The sequence below is a fragment of the Mustela lutreola genome, chromosome 17 (genome assembly GCF_030435805.1).
Source record: "Mustela lutreola isolate mMusLut2 chromosome 17, mMusLut2.pri, whole genome shotgun sequence".
Taxonomy (NCBI): Eukaryota; Metazoa; Chordata; class Mammalia; order Carnivora; family Mustelidae; genus Mustela; species Mustela lutreola.
In genome coordinates, this window is record NC_081306.1 from 35514923 (window position 1) to 35538879 (window position 23957).

Genomic DNA, 23957 nt, shown 5'->3' on the forward strand with positions numbered 1-23957 from the left:
TGTATGTCATGCATGTGTACATGTGTGTGTACATGTGTGTATATATTAAAAGTCCCCAATATCTTAATGGCCAAAATGTGGAGACCACAACTCCAGAAGGTTCTCCCATCCTAAGAACCCAGCCCCTTTCCGTGTAAAAATATTTTGCTGGCCTTAAACTGTTTATCCACTCTCTTCAGGGACCACATGTCCTCTCAGTCAAGGAGCCAACAAGTGTTTCTTAAGTGCCCACTCGACAACAGTAACGAACACTGCAGGCTCACTGAGCTCACTAATACGCATTCCGTACACGGCTATGGACGGTTCCCAAGGCTGGGCACAGTCCGCGAGGATCCAAACTCCAGGGCAAATGGGAATCCCACTGTGACCTAACTTTAACAGCACCCTGATCATGAGAAAGGGGGCCCAAACGCCGCACCCGAGCACAAGCTCCAGGAAATACATCCCTGCTGCTGGGGGGGGCGGGGTGGTTTTGGCATGCAGAAGGGCCTCAAAGAAAGTTTGCCAAATGACTGACTGCCGCTATTTACTGCATTTTCAGGAATGAAAAGCAGCATGTCTGGGAAAAACAAAGTTTTGTGTAATCAGAGCACAGAATATGTGGACAGACAGGAAAAACGAAGTCAAAAGGTACCAGGGGAAGAACATTTTTATCAGAAAAGAGATATGCAAATACCTATATCTGAAAGGAAACTTGTATCTGGAATACATAAAGAACTCTGATGACACAGTAAAAATAAAAGACAGACACACAACCCAATTTAAAAATGGGCCAAGGATTTGCATAAACATTCCTCCCAAGGTATACCAGTGGCCACTAAACACATAAAAAGATGCTCCAATATCCCAGACCGTCATGGAAATGCAAATCACAGCCATGGTAAGATACCACCCACTGTGGCAGCTCTCATCTAAAAGAAAAGAAAGACAAGGACTGGGACACCTGGGTGGCTCAGTTGGTTAAGCAGCTGCCTTCGGCTCAGGTCATGATCCCAGCGTCCTGGGATGGAGTCCCACATCCCCACATCGGGCTCCTTGCTCCGCAGGGAGCCTGCTTCTCCCTCTGACTCTGCCTGCCACTCTGCCTGTGCTCGCTCTTGCTCTCTCTCTCTCTCTCTCTGACAAATAAATAAATAAAATCTTTAAAAAAAAAAAAAAAAGAAAGACAAGGACTAGTGAGCACTGGCCAGGATGCGGAAAGTGAGCACTGGCCACACATGCTGGTGGAAGCCATCTTCCCAGCACGTCCACACAGGTACAGCGTGTACACAGGTACACATACAGCGTGAGAGGCAGAGCCCCCATGTGAGCCCGCAGTCCCACCGGCAGGAATACCCCCGAGGGGTGAACGCGGATGTCCACACAGACACCTGCAAACAAAGGTCCACAGGAGCCAGAGAGCAGAGAAACCCAATTGGCCACCAACTGTCCAGGAATAAACTGAAGTGGGTGGCTTATCCGAACGGACTACTAGTCTGCTGTACGAAGGGATGCAGAACAGACTCACACTACAAGACAGACGGACCTAAAAACACAATGGTGGAAGAAGCCAAACAAAAGAACCACGTATGGGATGAGTCCGTGCAAAGTACAGAAACAAAGCGGACGGGCGCCCGCCTGGGGGTAGGGAGCAGTGATGGGAGAACTGGGAAGTGAGGACTGGAAAATAAGGGGTTTCTTTGGGGGTTGATAAGATGCTCCCAAGTTGTTCCCGGCGAGGGTGGGAACATAAACACGCCAACACCACTATGTTGACAGACGGCGTGACGGCAGTGTACGGAACACAAACAAGAACGAGGAACGCCTTACGCGTAGAAGGTGGGCGACTCCAGTAAGTGGCAGAAGTAAGAACCTCCGAAAATCCTTCCCTCGAGAAAAGCAAAAATGGTCAGAACTCGCAGAACACAGGAAACTGAAGATGTGTGGCAAGCCAGGGTGTAGTATCGCTGTGATGATTACTTAAGTCCAAACAAGGCCATGCTGGGGGCCCCCGGGTGGCTCAGTTGGGTAACCATCTATCTGCCTTCTGATGGGGTCATGATCGCAGGCTCCTGGGATCGAGCCCCACATTGGGCTCCCTGCCCAGCAGGGAGCCTGCCTCTGCCCTTCCCCCAGCTCATGCTTGCATTCTCTCCCTCGAGAAAATAAATAAAATCTTTCATAAAAGAAAAAAAAAAAAAAAAAAAATGAGGCCACACTGGAATAGGGCAGGCCCTCACTCCAATGTGACTAGAGTCCTCATAAGATGAGGAAGGACCACAGGAGGCCTTAGAGACCCCCAACACACAGGGGTGGGCACATGACAGCAGAGGCAGAGACTGAAGCCACGTGGCCACAAACCAAGAAGGTGGAGGGTGGCCCATGGCAGCCAGATGCTGGAAGGGGCAGGAAGTACTCTCCGCTGTGGGCTGGGAGCGCACGCAGCCCTGCCCACACCCGGATCTCAGACTTCCTACCTCCAGGGCCGTGAGACATTTCTGCTGCTTCAAGCCACCTATTTTGTGCTTTGTCACGACTGCCACACGACACTCACAACAGACTTTACGGGAATTAGTTCAGAGAGGTCGTTAAAAAAAGTCAGCGATATGCAGCAACACTTTGGGGAGAAGGAAAATCTGATTTCCAGAGTTGCCACATTATATTATTTAAACCGTCCAGTTAACAACAAAAGTTTGTAAGACATGCAAAGAAATGAGACAGGATGGCCAAACACAAGGAAAAAACCTCCACCAGAAACTGTCCTCGAGGGCGCCTGGGTGGCTCAGTGGTTAAGCCGCTGCCTTCGGCTCAGGTCATGATCTCAGGGTCCTGGGATCGAGTCCCGCATCGGGCTCTCTGCTCAGCAGGGAGCCTGCTTCCTCCTCTCTCTCTCTCTGCCTGCCTCTCTGCCTACTTGTAATTTCTCTCTGTCAAATAAATAAAAATCTTTTAAAAAAATAAAATAAAATAAAATAAAATAAAAAAAAGAAACTGTCCTCGAGGAGGACGAGGCACTGAACTCATTTGACAGAAACTGTAGGTCAGCTATTAGAAATAGGTTCCAAGAACTAATGAGAACCATCTCTAAAGAGCCAAGGGAAAGTAGGAGAACCATGTCTCAGCAACAGAAAATACGGATTTAAAAAGTTGTGCAAGAGAGGCAGATAGAAATTCTGGATTGGAGAAGCTCAATAAAGGAAATGAAAAATTCACTAGAGGGATGCAACCGCAGATCCAACAGGGCAGAGGGGAAGACAGACCAACAGAGATTGTTTAGTCCAGAGGACAGAAAGGAGAACGAATGAGGAAGATGGACAGACCCTCAGAGACCTGTCAAGCACACCAACATCACCATCATCAGGAGCCCCAAAGCAGAAAGGCGCAGAACAAATATTTGAAGGAATGGCCAAAATTTTCCAAAATTTGATTTTTTTTTTTTTTTTAAAGATTTTATTTATTTATTTGACAGAGAGAAATCACAAGTAGATGGAGAAGCAGGCAGAGAGAGAGAGAGAGAGGGAAGCAGGCTCCCTGCTGAGCAGAGAGCCCGATGCGGGACTCGATCCCAGGACCCTGAGATCATGACCTGAGCCGAAGGCAGCGGCTTAACCCACTGAGCCACCCAGGCGCCCCCCAAAATTTGATTTTTAAAATCCCAGAACCCATGAGGCACCTGGGTGGCTCAGTCAGTTAGGCATCTAGGGTTTCAGCTCAAGTCATGATCTTGGAGTCGTAAGATCAAGCCCCATGTCAGGCTCCACACTCAGTGCAGAAACTCCTTGGGATTCCTTCCTTCTCCCTCCCCCATCCCTCCCCGCCCCTGTGTGCACATGCACATGCTCACACTCTCCCTCTCTCAAATAAATAAATAAAATCTCCTCCAAAAAAATCCAAGAATCCAAATAACTCCAACTAAGATAAACTCGGGAAGATTCACAACTAGACAGATCACAACTGCACTGTTCAAACCATCCAGAGACAAAGAGAAATCTGAAAGCAGGGGGAGACCAGCAGGTGGGTAGCTGACTCCTCAGAAGCCCCAGAGACCGCAAGGCAGTGGGATGGCACAAAGTGCCAGAGGACAGAATGGTCCACCCCATTCTACAGCCAGGAAAACTATCCTTCCAGAACGGAGAAGAAATTAAGACAGCCCCAGAGGAGCAAAAACGGCAAATTTACCTTGGCACCAGCAGCCCTTCCTTGCGAGAAATAAATCCACATGAAGAACGAGAACCAGAACTACACAGGTAAATATAAAAGGCAGCAGAAACTTACTCCTCACTTGTTACTGTTTTCCTGCTTGACTTAGAAGACAGCTGCGTTGGGCAAGCCCACAAATGTGCTTTGACCGCATACCATTTACAGGGATACAATCTGTAGGAGGGAGCATGGAGCGGAAGGTAGCTGTACGGCAGCGAGGTTTCCACACACACCTGAAATTACACTGGTACCATCCAAGTTGGACTGGTACATGTTAAGAAGCAAACTGTGACTCCCAGGGCAATCCTTAAGAAAATACCAGAAATCATACAGGGACCAAAACAAAGAAATTTAAACAGTACACAAGAAAACACCTACTTGATGCGAAACAGGGCACTGTCAGAAGAACAGAGATAAGATAGACATAATGAGGGAAAGATAATTTGGGAAGCACCAAGAAGTCTTCACTAAAATTTGTAATTAAAAAATAAATTAAATTAAATTGGGGGGGGGTGCCTGGGTGGCTCAGTGGGTTAAGCCTCTGCCTTCAGGTCAGGTCATGATCTCAGGGTCCTGGGATCGAACCCCACATCGGGCTCTCTGCTCTGCCTGCCTCTCTGCCTACTTGTGATCTCTGTCAAATAAATAAATAAAATTTTTTAAAAAATAAATAAATAAAATAAAATTGGTAAGTAAGAGGGAGTTTTCGCTATCAAGCACGTACTCGTACTAGGCTTGTTCTTTCTTTTCCTGATGGTTAAAGTAAGATAATATCCGAAGACAGAACATACACTCAGTAATGATTACCAAATGGTCATGTGCTGCCGAAGAATCTGAACTCTGACCACAGGAGAAGCTAAAAGTCAGAACAAAAAAAAAAAAAAAATTTTTCAAGTCAGACTCCAAGTGGCACCTTTTAACTCACAGACACAGCATGCGCTCCTGATGGGTCCCCACCACCCGAAGAAGAGCCCCTCCGGAGAAGCTTCAGTTTTAAGGAAGCTATGGCCTGAAGTATTGGCTTCCTGAATGAGGACATCCATGTTTTAAAAAAAAAAAAACTGCTTAGGAAGGAAAACAGGTCATGTCAGATCAGCCACCTGTCCTATAATGGCCCACGCACCACGGAAAGAGCGGGCACACATGGAAGAAGACTCTGGTTTTCTGTGGGAGTGAATGTCAAGTTTGCAGACAGGACCTCAACACTCTCATGAGAGAGACACACTGCGCGCCCACCCAGCCCCAATAGGTGATGCAGACAAGGAGAGAGGGGGCTGGGCCCCAGACTGAAGGGCTGGAAGGATGGGTTTTGACGGCAGATATACATGTGCTGATATCCGGTGTCTCACTTCCTCACCACGTAGCCAGGCAGGTGACTACCTCCAAGCTTACCACTTATCACTAGTAAGAAGTGGGTAAGGATGCCTGCCCCTTACCCTCGGTGCACCTCGATGACCATAATAACCCCTCAGAGGCCCCCCTAGCGGTGTGCCCTCCCGGCCTCAACCCTTCTGGCACCAACCTGCTCAACCATAGGGTTCGGACCAAACCGGAAGGCCAGTCCAGCACAAGGCCTGGCCTGGACACGCCACCCACAAGCCACTGGGAGGAAAGCCACTCCCACACCCGCAGGCTCAGACCCGCAGGCTGATTCCTCCTTGCCCTAGTGGCCCTTGTGGGGAAACAACACAACAGAGCTAAAAATAACTAGCTCCTAGAAATCACTGGTAATCTCCTGGCCTCCTTTCCAGATTCTGATGTTCAACTTCAAAAAGTCTTTGTGCATCCATGGACTAAAAGGTAGACCCAACTGCCCATAACAACAGGTGTTTGGGGCACTGGGCTCCAGGCTGGCTGCAGACCAAGGCCTCACGCATGGCAGGAGTGAGGCTCAGGCCCGGCTCCTCCGGATACCTCGCTACTGCCAGACAGCCTGGCAGGCGACAGAGAAACAGGCGTCACTCCCAAGCCAGCCACCAGGGCCCCATGGGACCCCCAGTGCACACCTCTGCCTCTCTGCAGCTCACGAAGGGTACCAGTCAGTGAGCCATCTTCAGCATCCCCTCAGCTCGGAAATGCTGTGATTCTCCAAGCCAGCTATCCACCAATGAGACACAATAAAACGTTCAACACACCGAGCCCTCCCAACACATTTCTGTCAGAGCGTGTGGGTGGCAGTCCTGCCAGGGGCACGCACGCAGAGACGGCTAGCCCCCCGTGCTCTGACAGCAGCTATCAACCAGGTCAGTACTCACCCAGCACAGCCAGAGCTTTGGGAAACCAAGAGGATTTGCCCGGTGAGTCACACCAGTACACAGGCCTGTGCTTCACACTAAGCCAGCCTCAGCAAGCACCGAGGGCTGCAGAAGTCACAGACCATGAGACGCTGCACAGAGGGTGCAGGCCAGCCAGTCCCGGGAGCCACCCCTCGGGATGCACAGTGACCCACGCCCAGGGCTGCAAGGAGCTCGTGCGGGTGTCCCTAACTGCGCTCAGCCCCACCACTGCCCAGGGTCCTCACCGCTTGCACAGAGCCCCTCCCAGCATCAAGGGCTTTTCAAATCTCTGGGTCATTTGTCCCCCAGAAGCAGCCAGGGAGGAAGGTTCCCACTGTCCGAGTTTAGTAGGAGGGTACACTGGGACATGTTCTAATGGCCTCCAAGTTCATGGTTCTACCACCACGCAGATCCACCATGACCGCCATCCTCGGCCGCCCATTAACCAGAACACGGAAGGACAAGGGCCAGCGAGGGACGGCGCAGTCTTGGGGGACCAGCCTCCAAGCAGAGAGGCATCACCTCACAGAATAAGGAGAATCACCCCGAAACCAGCAGCCCCACTGCTGGGTCTCTCCCTGCAAGAACTGGAAGCAGGGCCATGAGGACGGGTCGCTCGCAGCACAAGTCCCAGCAGCCAAGTCCTGCAGATGAACACGACATGGTCTGTCCACACCGTGGAATAGTTTCAGCCTTAAAAAGGAAGGGAACAGGGCACCTGGGTGGCTCAGTGGGTTAAACCACTGCCTTCAGCTCAGGTCATGATCCCAGGGTCCTGGTATCGAGCCCCACATTGGGCTCTCTGCTCAGCAGGGAGCCTGCTTTCCTTCCTCTCTCTGCCTGCCTCTCTGCCCACTTGTGATCTCTGTCTGTCAAATAAATAAATAAATAAAATCTTTAAGGAAAAAAAAAAAGGAAGGAACCCTGGCACCCGCCCCAACACGGATGAACCTCAGTGCCTGGTTAAAGAAGCCGGGCACAGAACAACAAACAATGTGGGATCCTATTTATAGGAGGTCCCCGAACTCATCAAAATCACAGACACAGAGACAGAGAGTGGACAGCTGGGCCAGGGGTTGGGGGGTTGGGGGGGGGGGGGTCAGTGTTTCATGGGAACAAAGTTTCGGTTTGGGAAGATGAGAAAGTTCTGGAGACAGACGGTGGTGACAGTTGCACACTAGTGTGAATGTGCTTAACGCCATGAACTACACACCTGAAAATGGTTTGAATTGTGGGTCATGGATGTTTTACAGCTGAAAACCCACACAGATTGCTGGGCTCGTTGCCAGAGTCCAGGCTGAGGCCTCAGACCCTGAGTTTCTAACAAGCTCCCAGGGGCAGGGGCTGCTGGTCCAGGGGGCCACAGTTTGAGATCCAACCAACAGGGATGAGCAGAGGAAGGAACTCAGCACCTTGCCTGGACCCATGGAAAATCTGACAAAAATCAGGCAGGTGCTCATAAATGTGGACACCATGCTTGGACTCATCATCAGAGAGGGCAGTGACCAAGGGCATTCCCAGAGGACAACTCTTTCACCAAAATAACAGGAAATGGAACTAGCAGGGTCCCCGATTTTCAAAGGAATATTCCTCTTCAGGCTCACAAAATAGGTTTCTACATCTGATCCAGAACTGTCCTAAGCTACTCTGTTTTTCTGAAATTCAGCTGTTCTCAGGAAACGGAAGCAATAGTGTCTTCGTCCTTATGGTGACCACGGCCTCAGAAATGACAGCTCAGCAGGCGGACAGCCAGGGAGCACCATAAACAACCCTCAGGTGGGTGGCAGACCCGTTCCTGGAGCTCAGACCCACAAAAACTCGCATGGCCCCAGCTTTGCTACCACTCAGATGTAGCTTTCTCTTACCAACCTACATCATGGACCATTATGACATTTTTTAAAGAAAGAAAACAACTCCAGAGGCACCCAACTCCTGATTTCGGATCCAGTCATGGTCTTGGGTCCTGGGATCAAGCCCCGCATCTGGATCCACACTATGCAGAGTTTGCTTGGGATTCTCTCTGTCCCTCTGTCGCCCCCACCGAGAAAAAAGAGAAGAAAAAGAACGCCACTCCCCCTACAGTGTGCACACATCTGATTCCCGTTTGCACATACTCCCCACACAGACAGACCCGCAACATACAGGGGATTTTTTACACACAAAGCGTGTTTCCGCCTGTGTACATGACCCCATTCCTCTTCCAAATTTTCTGTAAAAGCAAATACCTCTTGGGCTCTTTGCCACTCACATAACGCAATCACCACGAACCCTGCTCTCCCTTCATCAAGCTCTGTTCTTGGTACTTTATAAATGCATTTACATTTGTCTTTGCTGTGAAATATTTCAAACGTACATAAAAGTACAGAAAATATCAGACTCCATGTATCCACCATGGAGATTTCACGGATGATAACACTGTGCCATGTGCTTTTCTGAAAAGATGGCAGCTACAGAAAACACATTACAGGGCACACCACCACTGCCATCCGCCAGCACCCACTGCCCCAGGGCCCGCGGGCAGCATCTGCAGGCAGGCCAGCGTGCTTCCCACATGTCCACACGCATCCATAAAGTGCACGCAAGTATTCTATTTCATGTATACAATAAACGTGATCATCCCCTTTGCGTTTTCTCGTCCGGAAGAGAGCACGTGTGCACAAAGTGCACACATCAACTCTGCTCGGCTCCATGCCTGGCAGGGTGGCTGCACCCAGACGGAGAGAGGGGACACACAGGCTCCCCTCCACTCCCTGAAGGTGACTGCCACCTTTCAGCCCCACACGTGACTTTGGTCCATCGTTGCATAAGTGGCATCAGGCTGTAAGTCCCCCTGACTCTGCCTGCTTCCGCTGGGCATGCTGCGTGAGGCCCGCCCATGTCCCCGCATGTCGCAGTCACCACTACAGACCCCACCATGGGCTCAGACTGCAGTCTAGCTCCTCAGTCCGCTGCTGGACACCTGGCTAGCTCCCGGGTTTCCCTCGGATGCGTGGCGCTGCCAGAAGCGCTTGGCACACGGCGGGTGGTGGGCACGTACACTCCCTTCTGCTGGGTTCGGTCCTTACGGTGAGGTCCCCCGGGTCACGGGTCTAGCTTGGCCAGGACTTCCAAGCTTCCTGAGCAACCGAGCCACATCCCACTCCCGTCAGCAAAAGGCCTGGCTGCCTCACACCCAGGAATCTCACCTGCTTCCCCCTCATCATTTCGGTAGGGCCTACACTTCTCCACCACGGCTGCCAGCAAATCATCTTTTCACCTTGATTTTTTTACCTAAACCACTCTTCTGTCTTCCTAAGAACCTGGAGTGATTGCACAAGATCTCAGGTATGCAACTAAAAATCAGGGAGCCAGTCTCCCGCTAACTGTTCCCAGCCACTGAAAATGCATGAAGAATAGCCTCATTCACAAAACATTCTGCTCTATTTTTTTATTCTATCATTAGCATCAATTCCTAGAGAATGCTACATTTTTTTCCCGCTAATGGACACTTCCCTGGATGGCTTTTATACACACTCATGCTGAGTAAGACTTTTTTCAGAAATCCTCTTCTGGGGGTGCCTGTGTGGCTTAGTCATTAAGTATCTGCCTTCGGCTCAGATCACGATCCCAGGGTCCTGAAATCAAGCCCCACATCAGGCTTGTTGCTCAGCAGGGAGCCTGCTTCTCCCTCTCCGACTACCCCGTTTGTGCTCCCTCTCTCGTTGTGCCTCTCTATCAAATAAATAAAATCTTTAAAAAAAAAAAAAAAAAAAAAAACAGGAAAAGAAACCCTCTTCTGAGCATGAGTGCAGTGACCTCAGTAATCCCACAGATGTACACGACAGCAGCGTTCAAAAGAGAAAACCAGTGCGCCTTGGTGGCTCCGTCGGTTAAGGTCTGACTCTGCTTCAGCTCAGGTCAGGATCCTGGGGGTCCTGGGATCGGGGCCCATGTTGGGCTCCTTGCTCAGTGCAGAGTCTGCTTAAGATTCTCTCTCTCTTCCTCTGCCCCCACTTACACATGTACACTCTCTCTGCCTCTCAAAGAAAAAAAAAAAGAGAGAGAGAGAGAAAGAAAGACTGAAGAAACTGAAATTTTAGTTTCCTGCCTGTGATCAGAATGGCAAGCCCAGAGAGGAATAGATCCTCGTGCAAGGTTTCCTCACACCTGCCCCTCCAGCCCCCACAACTGTCCCTTTCTCTCTTCTCAACCAGCCAACACTCCAGTCCTGCCGCCCCTCTGCTCGCCTCTCTCTAGCCACAGCAGGCACCTGTCACTTGGAGTCTGCATGCTGTCGCTCGCATGCGGGGGCCACCCCCTTCCCGACCACCTGCAGGCCGGCTCCTCTACCTCCTTTGAATCTTGGCACCAACACCACTTTCCCATGACGTGTACTCAGAGACAACTGCAACTTGTCCCCTCTCCCCCCTCCTCGTGCAAACACAGGTCACTGGCTCAGTGCATCTGGAAACTGTCTGCCTCCCCTGACAAGACCATCCTCTCCAGAACAGCAGGCCTCCTCCCTCGGCCCACACGTGGTGTCCCAGTGATCAAGAACAGCTCACAACGCAGAGTAAGTGCTCAGGAATCACTTGCTGCCTCAATGAAAATCCTCAAAGTCCTGTGAGCGAGAAAGCCACATACAGAAATGGAGGCCCGCTCCAATCTCGTGGGCAGGGAAGCAGCCTCCTGCCCACTCATCCGCACCAAATCTCATCAAGGTCCCCCCCGGCGACAGGAATCCTGCCTCAGTGAGCTACACGTGGTGAGCCCCCAGCAGGGACCGCTCACGCTGGCAGCACCTCCGCTCCCCCGCCACGGCCTCTGGGCCAATTCGCGGCCATCGTCACTGTTCCTCAGAGTAACTAAGGCAAAAACGCTGATTGTACAAAGCCGGAACGCGTCATACGGATAGTGAACCTGCGCAACAAGGGAAAAAAGGTTTTCATCTTCCTGCAACAATTCAAGTGTTTTTACCTTGAAGCAAAGTAAAAATAAACAATCTCTTCAGGTCCTTCCAAGTCCTCGGGTACTTCTTAGCCGAGAATTTTGGAACTGAATCCTCTCCAAAGCTCAGTTCAAACACTCCTGTAACAGCAAAGCGTTTCCAAAGCTCCGTGAAGAGGCCTGTGATCCTTTCCTACTCTCTGGGCTGAATCTCCTCGCCGAGCCTCCACGTCTCACCCGTAGGCTTCTCCCACCCCTGAACATTCACCACGTCCCCACCCCAGCTCAGAGAGCTTGGGCTCCCCGACGCTGCCAAGCCGGGCGGTGGCACACAGCACGTGCCGCCTGTGCTTTCCACGTATGCAGGAACGCGGCTGGAATCCAGCCGCACACCATACACGAGAGCTAAAACACGTAGGTCCAGGGTCCATTTTGAGAGCGCTAAAACTGCAAACTCTGAGCAGAAAATACAGAACCAGATCTTCCTGACCTGGAGTGAGGCTTCTTAGTTGTTGACACCAAAGGCACACACAACAAAAGAACAAAAGAGATCAACTGGGGGCGCCTGGGTGGCTCAGTGGGTTAAAGCTTCTGCCTTCAGCTCAGGTCATGATCTCAGGGTCCTGGGATGGAGCCCCACATCGAGCTTTCTGCTCAGCGGGGAGCCTGCTTCCTCCTCTCTGTCTCCACCTGCTTCTCTGCCTACTCGTGATCTCTGTCAAATAAATAAATAAAATCTTAAAAAAAAAAAAGGACCAACTGGACTTCATCAAAATTAAAGGCAGTCCTGCTGCTAGACACCTTGAAGAAAGCTGAAAGACAATGCACAGAATGGGGGGAAATGTGGAGGAATCGTGGATCTGATAAGGGGTATGTGTCTAGAATATACAAAGAAATTCTTAAAACTTGTGTTTTTTTTTAATAAGACAAACTATCCAAAAAAATAAAATAAAATGAACTAAAAAGTAAAAAGGCAAACTACCTAATTTTAGAAATGGATGAACGATTTGAATATACATTTCCCCAAAAAATACACGAAAGGCCAATACGCACATGAAAAGATGCCCAACAAGGAGATTCCATCTCACACCCACTGGGATGGCGATAATCAAAAAGACAGGCATAAAAAGGAAAAACAAACAAGAGGCACTAACAAGTGTTGGTGAGGACATGGAGAAACTAGAGCCCCATACTTGCCAGAAAACAGTCCAGCAATCCCTCCAAGGGTCAGAGAGAGACTGCCATCGGACCCGGTCATTCCACTACCAGGAATGAAAACTGTGTCCACACAAACAAGGATGCATGGACATGCAGAGCAGCACTATTCACAACAGCCAAAACGTGACCACAGCCCACATGTCCACCAACCAATGAGCAGGTAAGGTACAGTCTCAATACGATGGGCCACCACGCAGCCACACAGCATGATGGTGCACCAGTCCGTGCTACCCCATGGATAAACCTGACCCTCAGTGAAGGAAGCCAGGCACCAAGACACACGTAACACAGGCCCCAGAAGAGGCAAATCCGTAGGGGCAGAAAGATCAACAGCGCCTAGACTAGGAGGAGAGGGACTGGGGAATGAAGATTGACCATGAAGGCGTTGGGGTTCCTCCCGGGGGAGACAAGAGGGCCCAAAGACTGAGGACAGCGACAGCTGCACACTTCCATGAATACACTGAAACCACCAAATTGGGAGACTTCAAATGGGAGAATTATGTGTGTGTGACTGAGACCTCAGTGAGACAGTCACGTGTGTTACGAATTCCCGCTCTTCTCTCCAGCTTGTGGATACAAACTGCTTCTCGCCGCCAGTGCCATGCCTGGAACACAGTGGCCTGTGACCTTGAACAAAGGTATCTACCAAGACAGGGAAAATCATCCACCTGTGAAACCCTCCGGTTGTTCCAGGCTCAAACAAAAAAGTCCAGCTGGCGACAAGACCACAGAAACTCGCAGTGGCCCATGGGGTACCTGTCACCCCTATCACCAGGAAGCTACAAGTCAGAACTAGAAGCAGCCACTGAACGCCCGAAGCAAACAGAGTTGCCATTAATAAATGTGTCTCCCCACTCCCCTAACTCTTCCCGCAAATTCAAAGACAGTGATGAAGCCGGCCATCCAGACAGCTGCGTGTAGTACCCACCACCATCCAAACCGGGGCCATTCCCAACGGTCCCATTTCTTTGTGTCTGGAACCTTACCAAATGCTTCACGTAACATCTCCTTAGCCCTAGAGAATCCCGTAAGCAGGTGCTTGGTCCCACTTTACAGATGTGAAAACAAGGCTCAGCTGGCAGCAGGGTCAGCCCAAGGTCACAGAGCTGACCAGCTGAGTCTGTCAGAGCCAGAACCCACACCAGGCTACCTGATGATGTCCAATCCCATGCTCGCTCCCTGACTCACGGGGAGAAGAGCAGGGACAGGCACACCCCATGCCCGAAGCCACAGCTCAGATGGTCTCAGCACACGTCACTGACTCCTACGCGACTGTGAACCAATAGCTCACCTCCCTCACCTCGCTCAGTTTTCTCGTCCCTAAGATGGGGACCATATGATCGACATCACTGTCCAGTTGCAAGAATTTTTTCTTAAGAAGTTATGTGAAAGCAGCTAGCATGGTGCCTAGTGCTCCAGCTTTTCTTTTCCGAAGGACCTACAGACCAGACATGGAACTTTCAGATCAAACCCCAGACCAAGCAAACTGCAGGCCTGGCGTGCTCGTGGCTGCCAGCACTGGGCTCTACACGGTGACAGCGACGACGCCTGAAGTTCCATGCTAATCACAAACAGATCGAGGATGGCCCCGGAGGTCCCGGGACACAGAAGAGCCACTTACACACAAATAGGACATTCTCAGCTCCCTTTCCAAGGGAGATGCAAGAGACCAAACCACAGAAGGGGAAAAAAAATCACGGGTCTGTTTCCTGACGACATCACAAAACTGAAGCTGAGTGCCAAAAACAGTCACCTCTCAGATGACTTCCTCTGACTCAAACTGGAGCAGGAGGAACCAGCACAGGGGCCGCCCGATCTCTGCTTCTCCATGAAGCTCACCAAACCTGCTTCTGAAAGGGCCCCATTCAAGTTGGGTTTATTCCTCAAAAAACCTCTTTGGTCTCTCACTTTTGGAATGTTTACATGTGGGGAGGCCCAAAGATTTTTTTCCAGCGTTTAAAAGGAATACTGTTTTAGCTAATTTGGGAAATCTTAGAATAACTTACAAAGAAGGAGTTCAAAAATTCCAAAAAGAATCACGTTCTCTCTCTTTAACCAAATTCAATCTGGTTTTGGTTTTTATTCTTTCTTTAAAACCTCACCCCAGGTCTGGTTGGTTCAGCCTGAAAGTGACTCAGGTTTTCTAGGATCTCTTGCCGTGGAATAAAAATATTCCAAAACATCCCGCAGGCCTACGTGTGTCTCTATCCCAGCGAAGACTAAAAAGCCTGCATTCACAACCAAATGAGGCTCCACTAATAAAATTCCAAGCAATTAAATCCATCTGAACAAACCTCAACTGGTCTATGGAAGGAATCACAAAAAGTAAGACAAGGTCCCTGCCAGCCAGCTGCCTGCGGGGTCGACAACCAGGAATGCCATTCATCAGAAGGAGAAAGGAACGCCCCGGAAACTGGCATGAACAAACTAGGAACTGGGAAGAAGGTCACAGTGAGAGAAGTATGTAGTCAGTCTTGCCCGCACAGCCAAATGTGTGCTGAACGTGGAAACCCAGTTTTCTGTGCAGAGAAGGCTGGACTGCACTCTGCTGTCTGCAGCCCCAAGACTCCAGAATCCGTTCACTCGGATCATCGGAGTGTCTTCATGAGAGGAGGGAACTCGGCCGTGATCTGCGAAATTTGTTTTTGAGCGCTGTCACATCCTGCTCAGCAGGAAGAAACACACTCCGTTCGACATCGACCCCCAGCCCCCTAGAGTGAACTGGGGCTCCGACAGGGACGCGCGGAGCCCAGGCCCACGTGCAAACCATGCGGGGCCCGGTTCTCCAGCAAAACCACTGCCGCCCATATACACACCTCCTGCAGTCATCCCACCACACCATCTACTGTGTGTGCACCTGCTTCCTAAAGAGAGAAAGGCGACATCCCACAATGAATGGTCCTCCGTGGTATTTCGAGAATGGTCACATAGAACAATCTCACTGTGCGTAAAAGGTTCCAGAGAGGGGAAGTTCACAGCAGGGAAGGCTACTTAAGTGAACCCTGGGGGAGGCTCGTGAAAGGCGGGATCACGACACAAGCCCGAGGGGGACTAGAGCAAGGTGACACTCTGATGCCACTTCTGAACCAGAGCCACATGCTCGGCTGCATGTGAATCCCACTCTCGGGTCCCAGGCCAGCAACAGGACTGCTGCCGCCTCAGTTTCCCCATCCGTAAAGTGGGGGTGTGATAAACAGCCGACTTTGCAGAGTGATTGTGAGGGGCACCACATCTCCTCCGTGAGACCCCAACAGAGCATCTGACACACAGGAAGTCGTGCACAAGGCTTCCTCAGCAACACGACCCGTCCTCTGCTCTGTGAAGATTGCCCTCTGTGGAAGCCTCTTCAGCCAGGAGAGAGAAGACGGGATACTGTCTACCTGTGACAGTTATCTCGGGAAACATGCCACTTCCACAGGTCACAGCTAACCTCTAAACTCTGCCGGCACTCCAAGAGACTCCCACCTTCGCTGCTTTCACGAGAAGGAAGGCCTGTGGCACATGAGACACCCCAAGATACAGAACTGCACCTACAAGCCTTCCTCAGAAGAGCAGCAAATGCAACCTTCAATCTCCCACTGGTGCGAAAACCCAACGTGAGGGACGTCTCTCAGGAGCTGAGAGGTGACCTTACCGTCCCCAAGACAATTAACAGTGCTAAGTCATGACTATCACCGGATTCCTTTACGGTAGATGGCCTTGGCCAAGGACATCCTGGGAACTGCTGGCGACATCCACAGACAGCTCTCCAACTGCAACACAGGCCAGCAGCCCTTAGGTCTGGGTTGCTGCTTTTCTTTTCCCAGGACCCACCAAAACTGCTGAACTCAACAGCACTGGTATTATCCAGACACAGACATCAGAAACAGTGGAAGCCAGGGCGGGTGGGGGGCCCTCCTGCTGATTCAGGGCAGAATTCTCCATTGATTCTGACGTTGACACAATCACACGTGTATTTCACTACAAATACATTTCCAATATGAACTAGAGAGTAGAACCCAAGAGAGTTCAAAATGCCCACAAAACCACGTTAAAACAAGACCCCCTGTGCCCAGCTCTACTGGGCCAGCCTTATCGTCAGCAAGTGCGCCTGGCGGCTTGGGATCGCAGGGCTGCCCTCCAGGTTTCCTACGTGAAATAAATACCACCACCTGGGTGTGACATGGCTACAGGCCGTGTAACAAAACTGTATCTCCAACACACACACAGGTGGACCAGTAAAAGACCAGCAGTACCTGAACCCCCACCCCTGCCCTGTATGCCTTGGAGGTCAAACCCCCCTCTCTCCTACCAGAGCAACACTGCCAACTTTTCACGGCACTTTGCTTGCTCTTCATTCATAGTTTCACCACGCAAGGAAGCATTCTACGTGACAGAGTCAAACCCTGCATGTTTTTTAACTTGACAGAAACCTAGGTCACCAATGTGTGTGTTTTCTCTTGCAAAGGGCCCCAAAGAGGTCACCCCAAAGGCCTCTCCCCATTCTCAAAGCCGGGCAACCGAGCTCACAGAGACTCTGATTCTGCTGCACAGCAGGTAACAGCGTCACCTGTGAGGTGGCGAACTAGCTTCGTGGGAGACAGACCGCTGACCAAGTGCAAGCTGGAGGTCAAATTTTACCCCTGGTTCAATTCAAAGAACCATTTTCTGGAAAACACAGCAAGAGTGTCTTGAACACAAACTGCAGGACATCAGCACTTCAGCAGCACCAACAGACAGCCTGATACCGGGCACACAGGATTTCAACAGGCAGTGATGAAAGCTGTTTTTTGCAGCATAAAAAGAATGTTCAGTGGAAAGGCCAGGCTATAAGGGGCACATACACCATGAGGACAGCCACATAAAAAACATAAGCACAGGAGAAAGGAAACAAAGTTGATCCTCAAGCAACATGGGGGTGAGGGGCATAACCCCACCCCCAGCACCGCTGAAAATCTACATGTAACTTCCGACTCCCCAAAAACTTAACCACGCACAGCCAGCTGTTGGCTGTAAGCCTCACTGGTAGCAGAAGGTTAATTAAAAACATATTTTGTATAGGTAGGATATACCCTAACCTCACAATAAAATAAATTGGAGAAAAGAAACGTCAAGAAAATCAGAAAGGAAACCCATTCACGGCCCCGCATTGTATTTACCGCATACAGCTGACAGCCATGCTGCTCACGAGTCAAGGGCAAGCCAAAATGCGGCGGCTGTGTTAAACTGGCAGAATTATGGGCGAGTTCTCCGTTCACCAAAAGTTTGTACTGGCGTTACGCTCTTGTACAACAAACATTCTCCTCCAAGTGCCAATTCTCATACAACAGTGTAATTTTACGCCACTTTGCTTGCTCTTCATTCATAGTTTCACCACGCAAGGAAGCATTCTACGTGACAGAGTCAAACCCTGCATGTTTTTTAACTTGACAGAAACCTAGATCACCAATGTGTGTGTTTTCTCTGGCTTCTCTGGAGTCCCTCAGCAGAGGGACCAGACACAAGTCTGGTAAGACTTGTGGTGAGCAAACTTTACCAGCACAAATCAGGTATGAAAGATTCTTGGGAGAACCACATAAACGGACTTCTAACCCGCAAGTCTCTCCTCCATACCGAGCTTCCCTGGAATTAATCCAGCATCACATAATTTCCCCTCGCCTCTGCTGAGCACACAACCTCCAAACGGGTCAGGAGTCCTCGAAAGCCCCACCAAACACCGCTCCACAGGCAGAAACGGCCAGTGGGCTCCCCTCCAGCAACGCAACCAACAGAAAACGTCAAGTGTGGCATCCGAGTCCCCCGTAAGCCAAACGACAGATAGGACATGCATCTCAGCCATTCTGAGGCCCCTGGGCTACAGGGTATTTCAATCCTGACTGTTTCAACAAAGAGCTTCTACCCCTGAAGTCTGGTTACGGTTTTTGAGTGATTCTATAATAAAAACACAGAGAGAGCGAAAACACGGCAGCTCCTCAGAGTGTAACAGGATCAAGAGTCACGCTCTCCAAATACTCTGGGGGCCAGGCGTCCCCCTGCGCCCCCCCAGTCAGCCCCACTTCACACCCAGGCCACCCCTCCAGTCTCTCCCCAGCAAGCAGGACGAGCAAACATCTCTTTTTGTGTTGCCTGTTTCTTAGGAAGGAAAAAATATCAAAACAGAATTCCCCCGCCCAGAACACATCACTTTCTTGCTAACCACAAATTCTGGCAAATCTGTTCTACATAATACTGATTCCGTTAGTTCCTCTTTCTTCAAATTGACACATTTTACCTTGCAAATTGTGTATATCTGTAGGAGAGAGTTTAAAGGCCAGCACAGCAAACTTAAATCATATTTCCACGCTACCATTATCAAATGAAAACGCGATACTATCCTTAAAAAAACTTCCGATAAAAATTCTTTTCAAACGTCTCAGCCTTTTCTACAAAGCGGATCTTACTCTAGATGCTGGGAGGTGAAGAAAAATAATAGTTTCTGCCTACTGGGAGCTTACAATCAAAATGTGTGTAGTGATGCCAAGGAGGATGGACAGGAAGAGTTTTTTCCCGGAATGCAAACAGCACACTGAGGTATAATTTAACCCACATGCATACATGTTATGTGACAGCTCAGTGAATTCTGACAAATGCACACCCAGAGAAGAAGCAGGCGAGGGGTGGTGGCAGGGCCAAGAGAGCAAGGAAATCGGCCAGGCATGCAGAGAAGGTGGGTGCCCATGTGCAGGAGCTCAGATGATGAGCAGAGCTCAGCCGTGACCCCAGAGAAAACCCGGAGACAAATGGCTGGGAGCTTCCTAACCAGATGGAATGTATGGAATGCCATCCAGTGAGCCACTCCAACAGAAGTGAAGCTGGTTCCCCCGTGTTCTCAAGACAAATTTAGGTCCATCGGATTGCAGAAAGCGGGGCCACGATACGCAGCAGTCGTGTGTGTGTTTTTATCAGGGCAATCTCAAAAACTCCAATTACACAGTCACGCATCTCTCACATTCATTCCTTGCCATTCTGACCATGTCCCAAGTGCTGAGCTTTAGAACCTCCCAACAGGGCCCTGAAATTAAATCTCACCCTGCACTGAGAACAGGATGTTCCCAATGGACACTGTAATAGTAACAATTTTAATACAAAATCCCCAAAGGGCATGTGTTCAAAATGAAAAAATGCACGAGACAAATCAATAAGGGAAAAGACACACTCCTGAGAAAATGGGCAGGAGATACGAATGGTGAGTTGAGAGAGGCCGCACAAGATGAAACTGTGGCAAGAAACTAAACCCCAATAATACTAGAGAAAACGAGGTCCAACCAGAAATGAAACACTTTCTGATTGTAAGTCTGAAAGGAGTTTGTAAGAATAGCAGGTAGCGTCCAGGAGGTTATGAGGAAATGATGTTCTTAACATGGCACACTACGGTCACAGCGGCAAACTGGCAGGACCCGTTGAGAGGATAAGGGGTGGGTGTCTGCTAAGACGAAAGATGTGCACACCCCACAAACCAAGGATGCCACTCCCACTGCTCATGGGAAGCATAATGCCCCCCCAAGTGGTCCACAATCTCAGCCCTGTAAACGGAATCTGTCGTTTCCACGGTAAAGGGGAACTAAGGTAGCAGCAGATGGAATGCAGGTGGCCAGCCAGCAGCCCTTAAAATAAGCCACAGGGTGTGGATTATCCAGGTGGGCCCAATGTCGTCCAGGGGTCCTCAAAAGTGGAAGAAATAAATAAGAAAAGGGAAACCAGAGAAATGACAGCCTAAGAAAGACGTGACCCATGGTTGCTGGAGAAAGGGGACCAGCAGCCAAGGAATCTGGGAGGTGTGTGCAAGCTGGAAAGGCCAGAAAATGGATTTTTCCCCTGGGGCCCCCAGGGGAACACAGCCCTGCCCACACCTGATACTAGCCCCAGGAAACCTACTCTGGACTACTGACCTCCATCCAGATTTGGGAGATGACAGATTCGTGTCGTTTAAGCCACCACATTCGTAGTAATTTGTTATAGCAGTGGCAGAAAACTAATACACTGACTTAGGGGAATGTGGGCACATGTGCTTGAGGAGATCCACGTTTCCTAAGTCCATATACGTATAAAACATAAGAACAGGAGAGAATCCATCCCAAACCAGTAATGTCCCCTCTTGTAAAAAGACAGTGATAGCAATCAGTGTGAGAATTTTCACTTAACAGATACTGTTTTACTTTTTTTTAATTAAAAATAAACATTTGCCCACATATAGCTGAAATGAAAGTTACATTTTCAGGGAGTTACGATTCACCGATTGAACTCCAAAGCATTAGAATATAAGACTATTTAATGCCGAAAAACAGGGAACACCATTTTCTCTGAAAATCCCAAAAGCACTACAAAGACCTAGACCTCACAGTCCCTACAATCAATATCACGAGCGGGTTCTGCCTACGTGGACGGAATACCAGAGAGAAACTCCATTCTACACTCGTAAGCACAAGCCCTTCAACAAATCAAAATCAGCCTTGGTTACGGTGTGCAATAGACATTTATGGTCTACGGGCAAGATTCAGCCTCAAACCCTAGGTTTTCTGACTCCACCTCCCACCCCAGCCATGACTCCCACCTAGACACGCCTCCTTAATACTTGCCCACTTTGGCCAAGTCACTTGCTTCTGGGTTTTATTTACCCCAGTGTAAAAAAGGTTTGTTCTGGGGCGCCTGGTGGCTCAGTCGGTTAAGTGTCTGCCTTCAGCTCAGGTCATAATCCCGGAGTCCTTGGATCGTGCCCCACAGCCAGCTCCCTGCTCCATGGGGAGTCTGCTTCTCCCTCTGCCCCTCACCCAGCTCGTTCTCTCTCTCCCTCAAATGACTCAAATCTTTAAAAAAAAAAAAAAAAAAGAAGAAGAAGAAGAAGAAGAAAAGAAAAGGTCTGTTCCACCACTTCACCTGCCTGATAGGACAAAGGGTTTTTAATGGAATGAAATGACAGAGCGTATCCCAACAGTCCATGAACCCCACTTGGAGACTCACCTGGCTATAGAACAGTACGCTGTAAACAGTTGCCGCACTGTGGGCAGGGTAAGCATGCCTAATAAAATCACCATAGCCCCAAAGAAAGACAACTACCATGGTTATTCCCCCCGAGTCACAGGGAGCGCAAGCTTGAGAGCTCGTGCCATCCACAAGTGGCAGCCAATGGCTGAGTCCCCCAGGACACGTCCGCCACAGCACCCATGCCTACGAAGAGACCCCCGAGGCCCCACCACATCCAGCAACTGGGAACTGTTTCATAATCCCAGAGTTAATAAGCCAATGACAGCCTCCCATTCCGAAGAGTGACCAGCCAAGGGGTCCAGGCTGGGGCCCTGGGATGGGTGAGGTGGACTGCCCACGCCAGGTTCAAATGTGTGATCTAAAGAACACAGTGTTCTAAACAACAGCAAGAGCCATCACATGCTTCCCCTTACACGGCTACAAATGAAATGAAAAATAACTAAAAACCAATTCTGGAGGTGGGGGGACTTCATTCCGAACGCAGACTCACCCACAAGCTTTTACATCAATGGGCCCAGTCCAATGCCCACCAGCAATTCCCGCAGCTTCCCAGCTACTCCCCTGCCTTCTCTCCCTAATGAATAAACACTCTGGGAGCCCTCCAGGGGACACCTCATCAGACCCTCTCCCCAGGCGGAGTCCCTCAGCCTCGTGCCCCATGCCAACCCGCTCCAAGCAGCAGCAGCAACTCCAACCAACACCGCCCCTGCAACTGTTCTCTAACTTAGAGGACTAGAGCAGGGAACTTCTCAATACGGAGCATCCTAGAAAAGCCAAGCCTCGCTCACTCTTTTCCGAGCTGACGCTCATCCCCTGGGGCAGAAGCGCTGAGGGCGAAGTAGGTCCGGGCTGCGCATAGGAACTCACAAGTCCTGGCCGGCGCGATTTCTTGTCCGAGTCCCGCCAAGTGCCGGGGCTGCGCCCCACGCGGCCGGCCGGGGCGGCCCCGCGGGGAGCGGAGTGGGGGGCCTGGGGGATGGGGGGACGGGTTTCCGCCCCGAGGGGCTTGCACAGGGAGGCGCGGCCGGGACAAACCTGAGCAGGTGCTCGGGTGCTCGTGTCCCCGGGCCCGCGTTGCGCTCCGCAGCGTGGCAGGGGCGCGCGGGGCGCCAGCGCGCAGCCAAGGAGTCGAGGGCCGCGGGGTCACGGGGTGGGGGGCCAGGGCCGGGCGCGATAGCAAGGGGACCGCCAGCCGTACCTGCCGCCGGCGGGTCAGCCTCCTCGTCAGCCTCCGCCTCAGCTGCCGCCGCGACTGGCGCCGCGCCTGCCTCCCCGAGCAGCCGGTCCATCACGCCGCCAGTCATGTGAGCGCGCGCCACGTGACTTCCTCCTCACCGGCCGGCCCGCTTCACAACGCCCACCTCCGCACGCCCCGCCCGGCCCCAACCCAGTCACGCCCTCGTCACGCCCCTTGTCCGGCCTCGCCACACCCGCTCCGGGCCTGCCACGCCCCTTGCCTGACTTCACCACGCCCACCCCAGGCCTGCCACGCCCCTAGTCCGGCCCTCCAACGCCCCACCACGCCCCGCCCCGGCCACGCGGCCACCGGGAGTGCTAGCCTTAGCTCCCGCCCGCGCTCCCGCTTCCCGCCGCGGGCTCGCAGCCGGCGCAGCTCGCCCACTCATTCAGCAGCCGGTAGTCACACTCACCCCCTTGTCCGCTTACTCGGACTTCCGCGTGGGCCGCTCCCCACCCCCGCACCCCGCACTGCGCGTCCCTCACTCTCCCTGCAGCCTTCAGCCCTTCCCCTAGGCTCTCGCCCCGCCCCTCATGCACCCATCCCCCACCCACTCATTTGTTCCCCCCCTCGCATTCTTGCGTTCATCCACCCTCCCACCCCGGCTCACTCACTCATCCCCTCGCTGGCTCGCTCCTTCACTCATTCGTCCACCCGCCCTTACTTACTCACGAACACACTCATTCACTCCCTCGCTCGCTCGCTCGCGCACTCATTCATCCGTCCCCCCACCCCGCGCCTTGCTCTCTCACTCACCCACACACTCACTCGCTCATTCATCCCGTCTCTGGCTCGCTCACTCACTCACTCACTCATTCATCCGTCCACTCACTTGCTCACCTGCTCTCTCGCACACCCGCCTTACCGTTCACACCCCCCACACACTACCCCTCCCTGACCGGAGGGCAGGCTGCCCAGTGCTGGGAGCCCAGGACACCTGGGTCCATTACATACTCCCCACCCCACCCCCCCAATCTGGAGGACAGGTCAGCAGAGGAAGTGTCCTGGCTGTTTGAAAGTCACACTGTGGGGGGTTCAGGGAAGGGATGAGGGGACCCCTGGGTGAAGCAGAGGGGATGAGGAGTTAAGCAGGAGGAGAAGGCAGCGGTCTCCAGCAGGCA

The 23957-nt window shown here is 51.3% G+C and overlaps 1 protein-coding gene across 4 annotated transcripts in view; it reads right to left on the reverse strand.

Annotated features, from left to right (window-relative positions):
* SNX8 (sorting nexin 8) overlaps positions 1-22921 on the reverse strand; it is a 39366-nt gene extending 16445 nt beyond the window's left edge. For 3 of the 4 annotated variants that reach the window (XR_009349081.1, XM_059153953.1, XM_059153952.1), the window contains exon 1: positions 22798-22921. Coding sequence is in view for 2 of the 4 variants with exons in the window: in XM_059153953.1 (XP_059009936.1) it covers positions 22798-22903 (106 nt within the window). In the remaining 2 variants the exon portion in view is untranslated. Of the gene's footprint in view, positions 1-5701; positions 5721-22797 lie in introns of those variants that run through there. The other variant, XM_059153954.1, reaches the window with a different exon arrangement.
* Positions 22922-23957: the final 1036 nt, after the last annotated feature.